Source organism: Psammomys obesus, unplaced genomic scaffold (assembly GCF_907164565.1).
Source record: "Psammomys obesus unplaced genomic scaffold, mPsaObe1.curated_primary_1811, whole genome shotgun sequence".
NCBI classification, from domain to species: domain Eukaryota; kingdom Metazoa; phylum Chordata; class Mammalia; order Rodentia; family Muridae; genus Psammomys; species Psammomys obesus.
Window position 1 is genome coordinate 1,151,995 of NW_026596069.1, and position 20,412 is coordinate 1,172,406.

Genomic DNA, 20,412 nt, shown 5'->3' on the forward strand with positions numbered 1-20,412 from the left:
TTCTTTCAAGACGACATGAAGCTACTGCCCAGCTGGAGAGCCGTGCTGCCCGTGGGCCCATGGCCTGGGCTGTGCCCCTGTATCCCAGCCTGGTCATGGGCTCAGCAACCCAGAAGTAAAGGTAGTGTCTGGGGTGGTTGGGTCTCCAGTGCAGATCTCAGGCCGGTTCTAGACCGATGAATCGGTCCCTTGCTCCTCAGGACTGTCCTGCTAGCTCAGGCTCTAGCCTCCTCCAGAGAGGAGAGACGTGGGTACAGAGTGAACACCAAGGAAAGTGGTCAAAAAGGTCCCATGCTCAACCTAATGTCCTGATATACTCACTCATTTATCTATTTCTTACCCCTTTGAAATAGGTGGGGTTTTTTTCTTTCTATTTTATTATCTGAAGGTTTTTTGTTTTTGTTTTTTTTCTTTCGAGACAGGGTTTCTCTGTATATAGCCTTGGCCGTCCTGGACTCTGTAGACCAGGCTGGCCTGGAATTCACAGAGATCTGCCTGCCTCTGCCTCCCTGAGGGCTGGGATTACAGGTATGCGCCACCACACCTGGCTAATTGAAGGTTTAACTATGTAGCTTTGGCTTGAAACTCCACTCTGTAGACCAGGCTGGCCTTGAAATCACAGAAATTTGCCTGTGGCTGCTGAATTTTAAAGGCGGAGCTATCAAGATAGGGTCTCTTGCAGCAAAGCCCCTGGAGCCTGGTCTTGAACTCCTTTTCCTCTTGCCTGCACTCCCCTTGTGCTGGGATTACAGGTATGTGGCATCTTACCCAGCTTTTCTGTAATTAAAAAAATTAATAAGTTATATTTAGTGTGTGAGCTTGAGCATGTGCAATGGTGTGTGTGTGTGTGTGTGTGTGTGTGTGTGAGTGAGTGACAACTTGTGAGAGTCAATTCTCTTCTAGCATGTGCGTCCTGGAGAGAGGACTGAACTCCGGTCATCAGGTTTGGCAACAAGTGCCTTTTCCTGCTGAGCCATCCTGCCAGCTCCCAATTTTTATTTATTTAGGATTAGTTGTGTGTGTGTCTGAGTTTGGGTATTTCTGCTAAAGGGGTACATGTGGAGGGAAGCCGGCGCTTTCCCTCAGGTCCTGGAGGTCAAACCCGGGTCATCATGGTGGTCCACGCCTTTACCTAAGGAGCCATCCAGCAAGCCCTTTCCGGTTACTTTTTAGGCAGGGATTTTCTATGTTAGGAATTATTTTTTAGGGTACAGTCCAGGCTGGCCTAGATGGAACCCACTATGTAGGCCAGCCTGGGCTTGAACTCATTGTGATCTACCTGCCTCAGCCTCCTGAGCACAGGGATAACAAGCATTAAGCACAAGACCCAACAAAATTCTTAATATTTTTGCAACAAGGGCCCCCTTCTCATTTTCTTTTCTTTCTTTCTTTTTTTTTTTTTAAGATTTATTTATTATGTATAAAATGTATTCTCTGCATGTACACCTCCATGCCAGAAGAAGGCACCAGATCTCAGTATAGATGGCTGTGAACCACCACGTGGTTGCTGGGAATTGAACTCAGGACCTCTGGAAGAGCAGCCAGTGCTCTTAACCTCTGAGCTATCTCCCCCCCCCACTCCCTCTGGAGCCCATTTTCACTGAGTCCCACAAATTGCGTAGTTGATCCTGGCTAACCCAGGGCTAGGCTGAGGCCTCAGGAACGTACGTGTCGAAGGGTGGCAGGGAGGGCACAGAAACCAACCTGAATTTAACAGCATTTTTTTTCTGAAACTCTATTTCCTGTCTGGCCTTGGTGCTATCACTACTAAGTCTTTTTCTTTCAGCAGTGAAAGAGTTAACACACACAGGGCAGCTACAGAAAATACTTGTGACAGCGGATATACAAATACAGATATTGGCATTTGATCATGTCCCTGGAGAGGACAGTGATGAAGATAAGATTAACCTCTGTTACTGAAGGGCTTCGTGATGAGTCATGCCCTGTCCCTTTCCTCACATGTCATCCCGGACTGTCCCCTCTTCACCCTGTAGACTCTGTCCCTCCCTAGGGAAACAAGAACAGGCCTCGTGCCAGGCCTGGATGCGGGTAGGATATGGAATGCTCAGGGGGTAAACCTTTACCACCCGACCAGAGTCCTTGCCTCTGCCGGATCCCCCTTTCGCAATCTGGAGCTATGGGCCTGGTTACAGATTGACTTCCTACAATGTCTGATGTGTGGAGTAAAGTCCTTCTTGGCCTTGGTAAAGCCCTCCTCTTTTCTCCTCAGACGGTTCTCAAACCTGTGTCTCAGAGATGAGGGCTCAGGAGGACCCCGAGAGACCAACGCAGGTGCTGGGGGGATGGGAGGGTAGGCAAGGGACATGGCAGATGGGAGCTGGGCCTTGCTGGCCTTTCTGGGCGGTCAGCGACAAAATTTCTAATGCACTTGACAAAAAGTGGCCAGTCCTGAGCCGCAAGTGGCACTCCGGGGAATGGGTTAGAGGGAGGAGTGAAGGAGCCTCGGGTTTGGGGATGGCTGACTTGGGCTGGGAGGTCAGCAGGGGCTGGGCCTCCCCTTCCTGTGGCTCTTTCAAGGAGGGGTAGAGGTGGGACCGGCGGGGGCTACCCATAGTCCAGAGCTGCCCAGTCTGCTACCTCCCTGACTTCTGACTAGCGGCCTCGCCAGAAAGGCAAGGACTAAGGGCTCCAGAAGCCTGGAAGCTGCTCTCATCCCTGAAGCAGGGTGTGGGAAGTGGGAAGGGCTACTGGCTGGGGAGGTGGCTGCGCCAGGCCACCTGCCCCCCCCTCCCAGTGGACGGGAGGCCACTGTGGCTGCCTGAGCAGGCTTGGCCAGTTCCTCACTGTGCGCTGAGCTGCAGCTCTCTCTTGCCCCAGCATGAGTTCCCGGGGTCAGCAGGGACTCCCGCCAGGGACCAGCAGACACCCATGCCCATGGAGCCCAAGTTCGAAATGTTGTACAAGATTGAGGACGTGCCACCGTGGTACCTGTGCACCCTGCTGGGCTTCCAGGTGGGGTGTTTTCTCCAAGGCCCCCCAACCCTACAGAACACGCCCCCCCGCCCCCACTCTCGAATTGCAAACCCTCTCCAGATAGCAAGGTCATTTCAGGCTAGAGAAAGGAAAAAGGTCGGTACAGTGAGTGCCACCAAGCAGCAGTGCCAGAGGAGGTTAAGTGGCCGGGAGGACTGTAGGCGGCCTATCCGCGGAAGCCACGGGGGTGGGGGGAGTCTGAGGTGGTGAGAGCAGCTTTCTCAGACCCCTGGGAGAGGGGATGATGCCATGGTTAGTCAGCACCCGTCAGTGCGGGGCGCAGCTGGGCCGCCACGTCCGCGTGGGCGTTGTGGAGCCACCTCTCCAACTCCTCTCACCCCAGCATTACCTGACGTGCTTCAGTGGCACCATTGCCGTGCCCTTCCTCCTGGCTGAGGCGCTGTGTGTGGGCCGCGACCAGCACATGGTCAGTCAGCTCATCGGCACCATCTTCACCTGCGTGGGCATCACCACTCTCATCCAGACCACGGTGGGCATCCGGTGAGCTGCCCTTCCCCCTACCTAGCCAGCCTTAGCTCCCGGGAGGCCTGCTGGGGGAAGGCTCCTCCGCCCACCCTCTGCCCCGGAAGTTAAGGTGTGCCGGGTCCCTGGGAGCGGCCTTCCAGCCCCTGTGCAGACTTGGGGGATTCCTGGTGCGGGATGAACAATCCTAGACGGCGCGGCCCAGTGGCGGTGGGTGGGAACAGTGGCAGGCGGCCCTCAGATTCCGGGATGGAGGGCTGAGGACAAAGCGCAGGGTTTGAACTAGAGGAGGCCGCAGGATGCGGGGGAGGGGGCCTCGGGGTCAGCCTTGCCTTTCTGTGGCCCTCCCTCCAACCCTCATCTTCTGCACCTCCCCCCCCCTCCACTGTGTGCCCTCCAGGCTGCCGCTGTTCCAGGCCAGTGCCTTTGCGTTTCTGGTCCCAGCCAAAGCTATCCTGGCGCTGGAGAGGTGGAAATGTCCCCCGGAAGGTGGGTCCCGCCGCGGTGTCTGCGCTGGGTGACAGGCTCTTGGGTCTGAGCGGCCGCCCGGAATCTCCCGGGGAGTATTCACGGCCGTGCTCTCCCCGTCTCTGTCCCCAGAGGAGATCTACGGTAACTGGACAATGCCGTTGAACACCTCTCACATCTGGCATCCTCGCATTCGGGAGGTGCGTAGAGAGCTCGGGTTCGAGGGAAGGGCTAGATGGGCGGGCCACTGTTGGAGGAGGTGGCCGACTTCTGCTAGTGTCGGGTGGAGGTGACTTACAGCTGATTTTGCCTTTTTTAGGTCCAGGGTGCAATCATGGTGTCCAGCCTGGTAGAGGTGATGATTGGGCTGATGGGGCTGCCTGGGGCCCTGCTCAGCTACATTGGGCCTCTCACGGTCACCCCTACGGTCTCCCTCATTGGTCTCTCTGTTTTCCAAGCTGCTGGTGACCGAGCTGGCTCCCATTGGGGCATTTCAGCTTGGTGAGCAGGCAACAGCACTATTTCTGCCCAGTCCTAGGCCCTGCTCCCAACCCCTTCCTTGCTGCCATCCCCTCTGTCTCCAGGAGCCAACTGGCCTAGCAGCTCTTCCCTTCTGTGTCTCTGTCCCCAGCTCCATTCTACTGATTGTCCTGTTCTCGCAGTACCTACGCAACCTCACCTTCCTGCTGCCTGTCTACCGATGGGGCAAGGGCCTCACGCTCCTCCGCATCCAGATCTTTAAGATGTTTCCGGTGAGGGGCTCCCGCCTGCTGGCATGAGGGAAGGGGCAAGGCCTGACCCGCCAGGGAAGGTCGGGGAAGCAAGGGCGGGTCTTCCGGCCAGATTGTCAGCCGGGGCTGTGGGGCTGAGACAGGAGCAGGTTGGCCTGCCTCGGCCGCGGCCCCCCCCCCCCCCCCCCCGAGCCTGCAGCACTGCCTGCCCCGCCCGCCCTAGATCGTGCTGGCCATCATGACGGTGTGGCTGCTCTGCTACGTGCTGACCCTGACGGACGTGCTGCCGGCGGATCCTGCAGCCTATGGCTTCCAGGCTCGAACGGATGCCCGAGGGGACATCATGGCCATCTCTCCCTGGATCCGCATCCCCTACCCCTGTAAGCAAGGCGGCCTGGTCCCTTCTGCCTCCAGCTGAAGCTCCTATGAGCTTCAGAATCACGCCTGGTGATTCTGGTTTAGCTACCGCAGCACTGGCCCCGGATGCCGCTGACTGGTGGTTTGCCCCCAAACCTTATTCTTGATCCGTGGTCAGTGAGAACCCCTACTAGTCCCTCTCGATTTCAGATCACCCCCTCTCTTCCTAAGCCAGCCACCTCAATAACTGTTTCCTCCGACCCAGGTCAGTGGGGCCTACCTACGGTGACTGTGGCAGCAGTTCTGGGCATGTTCAGTGCCACGCTGGCGGGCATCATTGAGTCCATCGGTGATTACTATGCCTGTGCCCGACTGGCCGGGGCACCGCCCCCTCCAGTACATGCTATCAACAGGTATGCCCACACAGGGGCTGATCCTGAGGGGTCACTGTGAAGGCAAGTGTAGGGATAGGACTGGGTCTCCCCCCCGCCCCCCCATTAGAGGCTTGGACAAGAAAGTCACAGTCCCTCTAAATGCTGGGAACTTCTGAGGCTCTGTGTCCCGGGGAAACCAGTTCGTGTCTGTTCTCATGCAATGGCTAACCATGCTGTGAAGTCAGGACCCTCATCTTCCTCATGGTACAGATGAGGAAAGCTCAGACCTGTCCAAGAGAGGAAACTGTGGGGCACCGAGGGCTGGTGTTGACTCCTGTAGCTTCCAGCCTATAGATGGTGTCAGCCTGCACAGCCCCAGAGCAGGGCAGGCAGCAGGCCGAGGTGACAGTACAGATTGCTGAAGGGGCTGGACCAACACCCTTCTCACCATTTGTTTTGAGGGTTTCTCTGTGTAGCCTGGCTGTCCTGGAACTCACTAGGTAGACCAGGCTGGCCTCGAACTCAGAGATCTACCTGCCTCTGCCTCCCCAGCACTGGGACTAAAGGTGTGTGCTACCACTGCCTGGCTCACCCACCATTTCTTTACAGGGGCATTTTCACTGAAGGCATCTGCTGCATTATCGCTGGGCTACTGGGCACAGGCAACGGGTCCACCTCCTCCAGCCCCAACATTGGGGTCCTAGGGATTACCAAGGTGCCACGACGCCAGCTAGGGCAGCTGTCCTGTTCATGTGTTGCAGACCCCATTCTAAGCCGTCTTGGCATTGGCCTAGCCCCACCCTGAGTTTGAGAGCATCCCACCTTCATCCTACCCCTCCCAAAGCTGGAGTCCATTTATATGCCTAATACCCTGCCCGCTGGAACTAGCCCTGCGTCTGGGTCTAGCCAGCCCATGGCTTCCCGCAGGTGGGCAGCCGTCGAGTCGTGCAGTACGGTGCTGGGATCATGCTAATCCTGGGTGCTATTGGCAAGTTCACCGCCCTCTTCGCCTCCCTCCCAGACCCCATCCTGGGAGGAATGTTCTGCACCCTTTTTGGTGAGTGGCTGATGCCCACCCAATGGGAGTGGAAGGGCCCATCTAGCCAGGCCACACCTCTAGCGCTTCTGCCGTGGCAGGCATGATCACCGCTGTGGGACTGTCCAATCTGCAGTTTGTCGACATGAACTCCTCCCGCAACCTCTTTGTACTGGGATTCTCCATGTTCTTTGGCCTCACCCTGCCCAATTACCTGGACTCCAACCCAGGTGCCATCGACACAGGTACCGACTCCAAATTCTTACGCCTGTGGGTTATGTGGGCTGGAAACCAGTTTGGTGGTACGACACTTCCCTAGCACCTGTGATGAGGCTGGGATTACAGCCATGAGCCTAGCTCTTTATTGAGGTTTTTATGTGCTCACTGAATCTTAATAGTTCCACGAGAGTCGATTATTACCTTCACAGAGGCTAGGTGTCCCCAGAGATGGGAGAGAAAGGTACAGACGGGGTTCAAAGTTAGGCTTTGAAATGTTCCATGGCCATGACAGTTTCTAAGTCCGTGGACTACGAGGTGGGAAGCTCCGGAAGCTCGTGCCTTCCAGAAAAGGCCACCAGCCCACGGCCCCTGACTTACTTCCGCAGGCATTCCTGAAGTAGATCAGATCCTAACCGTACTGCTGACCACAGAGATGTTCGTTGGTGGGTGCCTTGCTTTCATCCTGGACAACACAGTGCCAGGTACAGGGTCAGCACTGGGAAGGAATTCTGCACAGAGCCATGCTAGACTATGTACAACAGATGGTTTGGTATCGGAAATGTGGCCATGCAGGTCAGCGAGCAGAACAGATGGGCTGGGGGGGGTGTCTCCTGGCTGGAAGGACAGGCTGACAGCACCTTTATTTTCACAGATAGGTAAAAATGCAGCATTGGTTTTGTGGGAGAATCTGTCAAGCATGTTAACAGCCTGACACACAGATACAGGAGCCCCACAATGAATCTTGGATGCCAATTTCCCCCCAGGATTGCGGAAGTGTGATAGCCCAGTATGCATATGCCCAGTACATGTATTTTAAAACTGATCGCCAACAGATCTCTGCTGGAGTCAGGCATGGAGTGTCTCAAGCCATCTTGAAAACCTGACAGGCTGGGCTGTATCAGCAGCAAAGCACTTGCCAAGTGGATGATGCGCTAGATTTAATCCTGTGTTGAAACAAAGCAAAAATGACCGAAAAGTCATAAAGTAACATTAAACTGCAAATCCGAAACAGCTTATATCCCAGTCACTGCACCACATTGCCTCTTGCAGACGGGTTTTGGGAAACTGTGTGGGCAAACCTCAGTAAAGAGAATGGTCATTAACCAAGTTTTTTGAGACATGGCAGTTCAGACTAGTTTGAACTTGCCATTCTCGTCTTTATCTGCTCATTGTTGACATTATGGGCATGTTTCATCATAGTTGGCTTCTGCCTCGGAAAAGAGTCAAATGCAGTTCTGGCAAAGCTAGTGGAACTTACCAGCCTGGCCCTGAATCCGTCTGAGGAGGATGTGTAAGATGGTTTGTTATTCCCTGCGAGAAAATGACACGTAAAACTGGACTTAAAGAATAAAGTTGTAATGACTAGGCAGGAATCATGGATAAGCTGGCTTTGTCACAGGATGAGCTGTTAGCAAGAGCACGCCCTGGGCTACGCAGGTTTTCATGCCATGGCAGGGGGGTTAGAGGCAAATGGGATGTTGGGACTAGTCATGTGAATGCCAGTAGCTCTTTTTTCCTTTTCCACTCCGGGTAACTGACTCCTGGCCCACCTCCATCTCCAGGTTGCCATTTCTGAGGCCTCCAGCCTTTCCCTGCAGAGCCTGAGACTCAATACTCTGGGTTACCCTTAGCTCTGCTGCCCTCGCTCCTCTGGCTAGATATGTACTTTAGTCTTTTAGCTCTGGCCCTTTGGAGAACCTGCTATCCCTGGGATTCCGTTCTTAGAGCTGTACTCCTACCCCACCAAAGATCTTCGCTAGCCTGGCTTCCATTCATACTATAAAAATAAGCCATTTTCCAAATGTAGAATCCTAATATTGATAAGTATATCAAAATCTATGTCCTTGGGCTGGGGCAGGATGACTCGGCAGAAAAGGTACTTGCTGGACCTGATGATCTAAGTTCAATACCCAGGACCCACATGACAGAGATCTGACTTCTGCACTTATCCTGATCTCACTATCTTGGCTATAAAAATTCAAGATAAACAATAAATGTGATAAAAGTTTTAAAAATATGTCCTTACTCCAAGGTATACAACACCTAGACATTATTTGGGTTCCATGAACCAAGTACACACTAGTCCCATATTTAGACAGAATAGTGACTTGGCCTGTTTCTTCACCTTAAAATTTTGTGCAACAATGCCTACATGCCTCCCGGGGGGCATTCTGTAATAACCAAATTATTTAGCACAGAGCCTGCTGCTGTGGTTACACAGTGTTAATTAATCTTTGAAGGTTTCTCAGGGCTTTGGCAACTAAGGCATCTGGAGTTGTAAAGTGCTTATTTGGTATGTGAACCCACCTTGGGCTCCAGCAACCAACCAACCAACCCTGAACCCAATGTTCTCCTGCAGGGAGCCCAGAGGAAAGAGGCCTGATACAGTGGAAAGCTGGGGCCAACGCCAACAGTGAGACATCAGCCAGTCTGAAGAGCTACGACTTCCCCTTTGGGATGGGCATGGTAAAAAGGACTGCCTTTTTCAGATACGTTCCCATCTGCCCAGTCTTCAGAGGATTTTCTAAAAAGACAGAGAATCAGCCTCCAGTTCTAGAGAACACTCCAGACAATACAGAAACTGGGTCTGTGTGCACCAAGGTCTGAAACTACCTCTACAAAAGGTAGGATGTGTTATATATGGTTCTTGTGGGAGCCTGAGTAATCAAACATGTTTCAGCAACAGAAATCAAACTACTCTAATTATTGTAATGTTTCAACTTTCAAGAGGAGATGAGGCTGCATAAAAAGTCTTACGTGGATTTTGGGTAGAATTCCTTAGCCATATTATTCTAAGAACAGAAATTCCCAGTTGTTGTAGGCCACCTATGATTACAAGTAAGCTCAATTATCAACCCTACCAGATAGAGTAGCATCTAGGCCATCTAGAGTCTACAAGCAGTCACCACCATCCTGGGTCCTTATATTCCTGTACATTAGATACATTATTTTTCAGCCTCTCAAGTACTGACATTACTGGCATTAAGACACCACAATCGGCTCACCCTCTCCCAATGCATGATATTTTATTATAGCCCTTCTCAAAGTGAAAGGTCTGAAGAAAATTAAGGTGTGTTTGTTTTAGATGCATGAGTGTTTGCATGCATGTCTGTACAGCATATATTTTGTCTGCTGCCTAAAGAGGTAGGAAGTGAGCCACAGGATCCCCTGGAACTGGAGTTGGGGATGGTTGTAAACCACCATGTGGGTGCTAGAATCAAGCCTGGGTCCTGTGTCAGAGCAACAAGTGCTCTTTTATGCTGAGCCATCTCTCTTGGCCCTGAACGCAGGAATTTTACAGGTATAAAAGTATGTTGACATGGGAAAGGCTGGAAACATTAACAGTAAACAGAAAACTCCTTCCACATATACTGTTAGTGGTCATAAAATTAAAATCATTTCCACTCAGTTACCTGAAACTGCTAATACAAGCCCATTATCTTTAGAGCTTCAAAATGTGCGAGCAGTTCTGAATCCTATTTTTGCCAAAATGCAGATACCTGGCTCTAGTTAAATACTTTCCCCCTCTAATAGCATTCCAATGAAAACTGTGATGCTGAAGTCTATGGTGACTGCTGTAAGGATGCAAAGGCAGGAAGCATGAGAAAAAAGCTAGCTTGAATGGTGTCCTTTGTAGCACACTTTATTCTGAGCTGTCAGAGAACAAAGGGACTGACTTTGTATGGCCCCACCCCAAACAAGTGTCAAGCCTGTGGCCTGTTGCCAGGTGTAGTGGCAGACATTTAACCCCAGCACTTGGGAAACAGAGGCAGGCAGATTTCTATGAATTGAAGCCTGCCTGGTCTACAGAGTGAGTTCCAGAGCAACAGGGCTATGTTTTGAGACCTTGTTTCAAAGATAGAAAAACAAAAGCCAAAAACAGGAGGCTGCTCTTCCAGAGTACCCAACATCCATATGGCACAGCTCACAACTATCTATAACTCCAGTCCCAGCGGCTCCGATACCCTGTTCTAGCCTCGATGGCAACTAGGCCTGAAAGTGATACAGACATACTTGTAGGTAATATTCTACACATAAAGAAAATTAAAAAAAAAACTTGCCCTTGGAGCTGGAGGAGGTTTAGTGGTTAAGAGCACTGCCTACTCTCCCAATGGACCATGGTTCAAATCCCAGCACTCACATGGCAGTTCACAACTGTAACTCCAGTTCCTGTAATGTCACAGAGACATACATAGAGACAAAACACAAATGTAAAAAAGGAGCCCTCAGCTAGACACTGTGCCTCATATCTCTAATTCTAGCATCTAGGAAACAGACTGAAGGATTGTGGTTAAGTCTAAGGCTGACTGAGCTACAGGAAAAAATTTAAAATGCCAGGCACTTTGGACATGCCTATAATCACAACACTCGGGGAGGGAGAGGCAGGAGGATCTCTGAGTTCCAGGACAGCCTGATCTACAAAGCGAGTCCAGGACAGCCAAGGCTACACAGAGAAACCCTGTCTCGAAAAACAAAGGCAAAAAATAAAACCATAAAAAGCTTCCCCCCTCCCACCTGGGAATGGTGGCATAATCCCAGCACTTGGGAGGCAGAGGCAGACAAGACCAGCCTGGACTACAGAGCGAGTTCCAGGACAGCCAGGACAAAAAAAGCCTGCCTTTTTTTTTTTAATTTTTATTTTATGTACATTAGGGTGAAGGTGTCAGATGCCCTGGAACTGGTGTTACAGGCAATTGTGTGCTGCCATGTGGGTGCTGGGAATTGAACCCAGGTCTTTTAGAAGAGCAGACAGTGCTCCTAACCACTGAACCATCTCTCCAGCCCCCAAATCCTGTCTTTAAAACAACAAAGACCCTCACTGGGGCCGAGGTTGTAGTAAGACCACTCAACAGTGGTTGCTCAGCATTCAGAAAACAGCTCCTAAATTCAACCTCTAGCACCACAAACAAACAAAAAGAGCCAGAAATACATACAGGAGAGCAAGGTAAGCCCGCACTCGGAAAGCTGAAGCAGGAAACCTTAGTTCAAAGCTGGCCTTAGCAATGCCGCAATACACTGCTTGACATACGATAAACGGCTGCATGGCCTGTTCCAGTCTTCAGCTCTGCACCACCTAGAGAAAGCCTCGTCACCGCACACACTAAGGAAGTGTTCTGCTACTATCACACATCCCCAGTCCAACCATAGATTTTATACCATGGCTACCCACGCTTGCTAACACTGCAGCGTGCGGCACAGAAAACAAGGACAAGTTAAATATTGAGTAGCTGTTTGCACAGCTACTGTAGCTGTAAGCAAACTCTCCTGTCTCAGCGTATCTCACCCACAGGGGAGCCCTGAGGCACTGGGCCCACAGTAAGTGAATACCAACACGAGTCTGTAGTCTGCACCAATAAACACAAGCATCAGCTCAGTTCTACTATTATTTATTTTTTTAAATATTTTTGAAAAAATATAATTTTTTTACAATATTTTCAACTTAAACACTATTCACACTGAACACGTATGGCAGCTTAACCTACCCAAATATGAAGCTTAAGAAGCCAAAACTGTTCTAGCTTTGTTAAAAGAAAAGTTGTGCTGCAGACTATAGTCATGATGGTTAACAAAGCAAGGAAGAGCACCACTCAAAACCACGCTTCCATCTTTTTAGTTCTTCAGTTGGATTATGGGCTGGTGTTGGTCCTGTGTTAGACTTCACACGTGTATGGCTGTAATGCAGTGAATCCTCAGAAGTTGCAAGCCTCAAATCGTATCTCCTCATGTTTAACACTGGGAGAACTCAGCACTCCTGATACACCAGGCAAAAGCTAGACTAGCTCCTAGCTGACCACCACCTTCTGACCTTGGTCAAAGACATTCTTGTGAAATGACTTACTTCAAGTTAACAGACTTTCTTCAGAAAAGGTTATTTTTGATGGACAAATGAAACTGAGAAATCTGTTTAACAATCAGAACCTAATTTAAACTTACTCATTTACTTTTTTTTTTTTTTTTTTTTAAAAAAGTGCAGACATTTGAAAGTGTCAATTAACCCTAAGGGACCAGTTCAGCCTCAATGACAGACAATTCAGTGAGATTTGGAGGTTATTTAATTTGGTTCTTTGTCACAGTTGACTGGTGCTTCTTCCATTGCTGTCTTTACATGAAGCCACAGGGCCACTTGTACTTTCAGTAACTGTGTGACAGCTTCTCAGTAACAGTCTCAGCACTTTTATTAAGCATGCAAGACTAACAACAACTTTGGCAATGCATAAGTGTAACACAGTGACGAGAGCTTTTACAATGAAGTCTTCTAATACTGCCTTCACAGTGTGGAAATTGTGCTACATCCACCAAAAGAGGGCCCGGCTAGTCAACATGTTAGTACTTCACCCCAGGAACAAACTCCTTTGCATTTGGATTCAGATTGCTCTTGACCTGGAAAATAAGTACATATAATTAAAAAAAAAAAAAAAAAAAAAGCAAGTTCATTACAGATGGCTGTGGATCTGTGGATTTTCTCAGAAGCATTCAGCCTAGATCTTTACGTAAAAAATACCTCCCAGAGAACTACAAAAGAGTGGACAATAAGGTTATACCTAACCCCAAAAATCGATGGCAGAGAAAGAATGTGAGATAAGCTCTATATCCTTTTTTGGGGGAAGAAAGGGGACAGGGAAGACAGGTCTATGTCCTCCTGGCTGGCCTTGAACAGAAATCCAATAGCCTGTGCCCCTCAAGTGCCAGGGTCAAAGGTATGTTTCACCACACTTGGCCTCTATATCCTATTATACCTACTTCTAAAGAAGGAACTGACACTAAGTGAAACAAGAAGCCCAGGAACTTCACAGAAACTGTAAGGAATAGCATAGAATAAGGAATTCTGTCAAGTGTACCTGATGCTCTGAAAATACTTCCAAACTGGGGCACTGTTGGCTATTTATGAATTTTATTAATGATCGGTCACTAAAAAGTTGGAGATTATCTTTCTACAACTGCTGTTCTCATTCTCACAGGAAGCACTGTATGTAACAAGAACACTACAGAGAAGACAGAAGACCCGAGTTGGAAATCCTGAGCTCTACCTATTCCAAATTCCTGTGTAAGCTTGGATAGATGACCCTCTGTGTGACTTATTTTCACACCAGCTTAAAAACAAGTTGGAAGAATGGGCCGAAGTCTCTAAGCACTCTAGAGACGTGACTAGCATTATTTTTGCTTCTTCAGTTTTACTCTCCTAAGCATGCATACATGTCAATATAAAGGAAGAGCTGGAAATCTCCACATTGAACATTGGGATCTGATAAAAAAGAAACCAGGGAGATTCCAGTGGTAAATGTAGACACGCAGGTAGGCTTAACCAAACAAACAAAACACCCATAACTGAATTTAATTCCAATATCATGTATTTTAAGAGCAATACTAACATATCATATTTAGAAAAATATTAAATATTCTCCCTTCCCACATGGGAAATAAATTTATACTTTAAGACCAGCTCAGTGATAAAAATGTCTATTCAGAACATTCTGGGCTTGACCATCAACATTACATACACACAAATAAAAATCCTTAAGTGGGGGCTGGAGAGATGGCTCAGGAGGCTAACAGCACTGGCTGCTCTTCCAGACATCCCGAGTTCAATCCCTAGCAACCACATGGTGGCTCACAACCATCAATAATGAGATCTGGTGCCCTCTTCTGGCGTGCAGGTGTGCATGCAGACAGAACAATGTATCATAATAAATAAATCTTAAAAAAAAAAATCTTTAAGAGGTTTAATTGTAAAAGAAAAGAATTCTTGAATATCTTTTGGCAGCTAGAGAAGTTTAAGAATGAATTAAAATAATCTCAAATAGTCCAAGTCACACAGATCAGTTTCTGCCTTATGGATTTATGCAAATCCAGGTTATACATTAAGCCCAGCAAAGGCCTTTGTTCACCAGAGCATTATGTGACAATGACTAATGAAGACCTTGAGCAAGTATGTCCCAACAGGTGGGTTACTGTAATTTACTGCAAGGAAGGTTAAACCACAATGTGAATTCTGGTGTTTTCTATATTGTCCTTTAGCAGCAGAACGTTTTCCAAAAGCCTGGTAGAGAGGATGACTGTAAAATGACTCCGTTGGGATACTTTTAAACAATTATCATGCTTAAAGCCCAATTCTTCAGGTTTAGGTGACATGAACAGCTTAGTAAACTAATGCATAATAAAGTGATAGCAATTGACAAATTGCAGAGCCCACGAATTCCAGAGAATTCTTTCGGCTAGAAAGGTGAGCATCCAAGACCAGGGGAAAAAAAAAAAAAATCCAATTTCAAAATCTTGTGAGCACAGTGGCTCATGCTTGTAATTCTAGGTCTTGATAGGCTGGGGTGTGAGGATTGCTCCAAGTTTGAGGCTAGTCAGGGCTATGCCTGAATTCCAGGTTGGACTGTTAAGAGTGAAATCCTGTTTCAAACACTGTACGAAACAAAAAAAAAAAATCTTTTATCTTAATTGTAGTAAAAGACTCATTAGGTTCTACTTTAGTGATGAAAACTTTATTGCCAGCACATTACCAATGACAAGACTAAGAATAAATAAGAATATGAATCTAGGTCTGCACTCTTTTTCTGCCAAGAGCTTGTAAAAGTATCTCAAAGAAACTCAGTCAGGAGATCTCAGAAAACTTATCAGATAAAAATTTCTAAATTTCACCAAACTTTCAGGCCAAAATTAAAGAGCAAACCTTATCAAGATACTTTTTATATAATCAAGTCATATGGTACTACTGTAAGTTTTTGGACCACCAAAGACATTTAAATATTCTAAGAGCAACATTTAAGTTTAATGCAGCATCAAGGTTGAAATCAGCAACAAGGAGGTACCGTATCATCAATAAGATGGGGACCTCTGTTTCTACTCCTAAAAAGTAGAAAAAATTTCAAAGGAGAGATGTGGAACTCTTCTTAAATAGAGTAGCTGGGTTTTCCACTTATGGGAGATGAGGTGGGGTCTAAAAAGACAAATGACTTTTTACCACAAGATCTTCCAGAGAAGAGCCATCACTGATAACAAGGTCATTAAACTGGTCTTGGATTTGGTCCATAGTTTGTGGGAGATCTCGAGCTGGAATAAACCATTCATGTTCTTCTTCCTCTTCCAGCATTTCTTGGAAACAGCGTTCAATAAACTCTTCTTCCCACAACTCCTCTTCTATCTAAATTTACAACAAACAGGTGGTAATCATAGCATATCTGCTTAAGACATCAGTAAATATCTTAATTTTTTTTTTTTTTTTTTTGAGGCAGAGCTTCTCTGTGTAGCCTTGGTTGTCCTGGACCTGCCTTGTAGACCAGGTTGGCCTTGAACTCACAGATATCTGCTTGCCTCTGCTTCCATGAGTGGCCTTAAAATATTTGAAATCACAATGTAAGGGCCGGGTGTGCCCTTTAATCCCAGCACTTAGGAGGAGGGAAGGTTATACAGAGACCTTGTCAAAAAAGAACAGAACTAAATCAAACCATAATGTGGCTAGTCCTGTGGGTTTTAATTTATCTCAGCACATGAAGAAAAAGGTAAAATGACTACCATGAGTTCCAGACCAGCCTGTAATACAGAATGAGCCTCTTTCTCCAATGCTTCCTAACAGTCAGGCACAGTAGTGCACACCTGTAATCTTAGGAGGCTGAGATATGAGAATGGTTGAGTTTCTATACACATAAAACCCCACAATATCAGAGCTGGAAGTGTAACTCCTTGGCAGAGTACATTATTACTATGAATGAGGCCTTGGGTCTGATCTCCCAACATCAAAATTCGTAAGTTAAGCTGAGTGCAGTGGCAGAGGTTTTTAATCCTAGCACTCAGTGAGGCAGAGGCAGGCCAGCCTGGTCTACACAGTGAGTCTAGGACAGCTAGGGCTACACAGAAACCCTATCTTGAAAATCCAAAAGAAAAAAAATATCAAAAGTTAGAAACTTTCTTCCCTGTTTCTGTACTACCAAAAAAAAAAAAAAAAAAAAAAAAAGCCCCAAACTACCACAAAGACCTAGGAAGCTCTGTTTAGGATTATTTTAGGTCTTTCCTTGTCTCTACAGAAGGTTTTTTTTTCTTCTTTTCCATTGAGACTAGCAAGGAGAAAGTAATGGAGTGATCTCTTTAAGAAATATTTTTCAGAATTATTTAAGAAGCCTTAAAACATCCAAGCCCTAATCCAACCCCATAAAGACGAAAATCTCTAAAAGGTAGAGATTAAGGCTGGAGAGATGGCTCAGGGGTTAAGAGCACTGACTGCTTTTCCAGAGGGCCCATGGTCCCAGCATCCACATTACAGTTCCCAACTGTCTGTAATTCCAGTTCCAGGGGCTCTGACATCCTCACATAGACATACATGTAGGCAAAACACCAACGCACATAAAATAAATAAATGGTTAAAAAAAAAAAGGTAGAGATTAAAACAGCAGCAAAATCTCCCAACTGATCTAGGTGTGAGGGAGTAGACAAGGTGAGCCCTCAGCCCTACAAAACAAACACAAAACCTAAGGACTGAAGAAAGGACTCGCTGGGAAAGAGTGCTTGCTCTTCATGCGCAGGACCCACGTCTGGTTCCCAACACCCATGGTAGGCAGTTCACAATTGCCTGTGACTCCAATTCTGTGGGAGCCAATGCCCTCTTTTGGCCTCTGCAGGAACTTGTACACACACAAAGAGTAAAAGCAGATCTTAAACTCAGGCGTGACGGCTCAAGGCTTTAATTCCAGCCAGCACTAAGAAGGTGGAGGCAGACCAGACAGGTAGATCTGAGTTCCAGCACAGCCTGGTCTACAAATTCTAGCCAATAGGACTACAGGGTGAACCCCCCCCGCCCCCCCCACCAAAAAAACCCAAAAACCCAAAAAACAAAAAAAAAAAAAAAAACACAACAAAAAAAAGCAAAACCAAACCAAAAAACCCACCTCAATTGACTCAAGCCTGAACTATTTCACTCTGGAATGTTCATCATAGGCTTTAGAGAAGTTGGGCTACTAATGATTTCTGAAACTGTGATTAGGACTGGAAGTGAGAGAATGAGAATAGATAGTAGAAACATAGGATTCAAAGATGACCTCTTTCAATATATCAGACTTCTCTGAAGAGAAGTAGCAGCAGATTCTTACAGACTGACTAAGACTGAGGCTCTCCAGTGAAAACCAGACCAATTTTGATGTCTGTGGTCTGTTTGTTCCAGTTTTCTAAATTTTCTTGGATTTGCAGTGTAATACAGAGATATGACTGGATTAAGGCAATGCTTTCCAAAATGAAACTATCTGGGAGCTTTTTTATGTTTCCCAGGCTCCACCCTAGTCTTCTGAATCAATGTTTAGGGTGGGAACCTGAAACAAGCTACCCAAGTAATTTCAATGAGCTCTTCAGCCTGGCAGTGATGAGCAGTCAAATGAAACAGGAGTGGTAGCACATACATCCTTACAGTGCATATAAAGACCTAGACACGCACAGTTCAGGGCCAAGTGCATATTTCAGAGAGATGAAGCTATGGGAAAAAACAAAACAAAAACACGTTTGTATACAAAACTAACTTGTCTGTTGAATTCCTCTTCATTTTCCATCCACATGTACTCTGCAAATGGATTATCATCTTCATGAGAATGACCGTTAATAATCACATCTTCATTGATGATGCTTGGGCTAGTACTGCTGCGACTTGGATCTTTCATGGTTGGTGTTCGTTGTCGTTTTTAACCTTTAAAGTAAAATATAATCATTTTTTTAGTTCTTCATGAGCATGCCTCATTAAGGTATTAGAGGCACATGCTACATTCTTTTCCAATGAAACAGCTGAGGGCAAGTCTCGACAGACACAAGTAGGAAACTCTTCAGTGTGTGTGAAGAGCCACAGGTCTGGTGCCAGCTACTTTTTAAATTTTTTATTTTTTGTGTCAACAGTCAGAGGCAGGTGGATATCTGAAGTTCCAGGCCAGCTTGGCTGACATATCAAGGTCCAGCAGAGTTAGTGTTACATAGGAAGACTGTCTCAAACTATGAGCAGGGGTTATGCACAGGTCATGGAATGTGTGTGAAAACCAGTGGACAGCTTATATAAACTGGTGTTCTCCTCCTACCACGTGGGCTGTGGCTTATAGGCAAATAAGCCTTTATCCATTGAGTCATCTTGTTGGCTCCCGTATCTTAAAAATAGTAATAATTTGTTTTGTTTTTTTGAGACAGGGTCTCACTATGTAGTTCTGGCTGTCCTGGAACTATGTAGACCAGGCTGTCCTTGAATTCACAGAGATCTACCTGCTTCTGTCTCTCCAGTGCTGGGATTAAAAAGCACATCTCTGTGCCCAGCCAGAAAATTCCTTTTAAAAAAAAAAAAAAAAAAGATTTATTTATTTTATGTATATGAGTGTTCTATCTGCATTTACACCTGCCAGAATAGGGAATCAGTTCACACTATAGATGGTTGTGAACCACCATGTGGTTGCTGGGAATTGAACTCATGACCTTTAGAAGAGCAGACAGTGCTCTTAACCACTGAGCCATCTCTCCAGCCCCAGAAAATTCTTTAAAACTTGATTTCAGTTAAGTCCCAGAACTAAAACTGAAAAATAACTCTTGAAATATTTATGTTTACCAGGTGGTGATGGTGCGACGCCTTTAATCCTAGCACTTGGGAAGCAGAGGCAAAAGGATCTCTTCGAGGCCAGCCTGGTCTACAGCGTGAGGATTATACAGAGAAACCCTGTCTGGCAATTTTGTGTGCAGCCATGTGTATGTGGAGATCAGAGGACAATTTTTTTTTTCTTTCTTTTTAAAAAGATTTTTTATACAGGTCTCTGCCTGTACACCAGAAGAGGGCATCTCATTATAGATGGTTGTGAGCCACCATGTGGTTGAACTCAGGACCTTTGGAAGAACACCCAGTGCTCTTAACCTCTGAGTCATCTTTCCATCCCCATAGAGGGCAGTTTTCTAGAGTAGGTTGTCTTCCATCTTGTTGAGGCAGCACTACTGTGGCAGATACTCCAAGCTATAGAGTTTATGGAATCTCGGAGGATTCTTATGTCTTTCTGCCACTGTTGTTCTCTGACCTCCACACGCACCCTGTGAGGCATGCTGTGATATACCCTAGTGTGTAATAAATAAAAATAATCAAGGTTACTGTGAGCACACTGGACACTCTCAGTTAAGAGTTTGGCAAATGTACTAATGGTATAATTTTAGTTGAGATTAGGGGTGGTAGCATGTGCATTATAATTAGTGTCAAATATAACAATTTAACATCTAAGCACAATTACCAACATGCTTAGGATTTTATATCAGTAGCTCTTTTATTCCAAAGACAATGATAGTCATTTGCTCATATTTGATATTATTTCTCACAATCTACTCACCAGCAAATAACTTAAGGTAACCTAATTAATTACCTATAAAAATTAGGCTACTCAGGTTGGTGGCACAAATCTTTAATTCCAGTACTCAGGATGAAGAGGCAGGTGGATCTGAACTGAGGCTAAAAACTAAAACATGGAATTTCAGATTCTTTACTATTTTACTAGTTAAGTTGAAACTGCTAAAAAAGAGATGCATAACAGCAGTCACTTGTACACAAATTCAGGCAATAGTGTGACCTGGCCAAAGAAACAACAGAAACACCATCACCCCAACTTAAAAACAGGCAAAGAGGTTCAACTGGACATTTAGTTGATGCTGTCTTTAATGAATACAATTATGTTTAGGGCTCAGAAGGTTCAAAGGGCACTACACAGAGACAAAGGTGTGGGGTTTCTTGTAGGTCACATTTGCCATAAGCTTAACA

General features: G+C 46.7%; 2 protein-coding genes across 4 annotated transcripts in view; one reads left to right on the forward strand and one right to left on the reverse strand.

The window, feature by feature from the left end:
• Slc23a1 (solute carrier family 23 member 1) lies at nucleotides 1-19,760 on the forward strand. 2 transcript variants are annotated; one of them, XM_055625813.1, is made up of 17 exons: nucleotides 1-121; nucleotides 2,231-2,292; nucleotides 2,839-2,973; nucleotides 3,338-3,495; nucleotides 3,878-3,966; nucleotides 4,078-4,145; nucleotides 4,265-4,446; nucleotides 4,577-4,697; nucleotides 4,900-5,056; nucleotides 5,299-5,446; nucleotides 6,017-6,122; nucleotides 6,335-6,464; nucleotides 6,545-6,688; nucleotides 7,049-7,144; nucleotides 9,022-9,286; nucleotides 13,622-18,308; nucleotides 19,231-19,760. In XM_055625813.1, exons 1-15 carry the CDS (start codon nucleotides 16-18, stop codon nucleotides 9,267-9,269), a joined length of 1,950 nt encoding a protein of 649 aa, XP_055481788.1. In that variant the 5' UTR covers nucleotides 1-15; the 3' UTR covers nucleotides 9,270-9,286; nucleotides 13,622-18,308; nucleotides 19,231-19,760. The 2 variants fall into 2 exon arrangements, with proteins under 2 accessions (XP_055481788.1, XP_055481789.1); XM_055625814.1 differs by lacking the exons at nucleotides 1-121; nucleotides 2,231-2,292; nucleotides 2,839-2,973 and adding an exon at nucleotides 3,085-3,246.
• Nucleotides 12,034-20,412, reverse strand: part of Paip2 (poly(A) binding protein interacting protein 2) — an 18,662-nt gene continuing 10,283 nt past the window's right edge. For both annotated transcript variants that reach the window (XM_055625816.1, XM_055625815.1), the window contains 3 exons: nucleotides 18,170-18,333; nucleotides 15,631-15,810; nucleotides 12,034-13,043 (listed from right to left, as the gene is read on the reverse strand). In XM_055625816.1, coding sequence (XP_055481791.1) covers nucleotides 12,987-13,043; nucleotides 15,631-15,810; nucleotides 18,170-18,307 — 375 coding nt within the window. In that variant the 5' untranslated portion in view covers nucleotides 18,308-18,333 and the 3' untranslated portion in view covers nucleotides 12,034-12,986. The remainder of the gene's footprint in view (nucleotides 13,044-15,630; nucleotides 15,811-18,169; nucleotides 18,334-20,412) is intronic.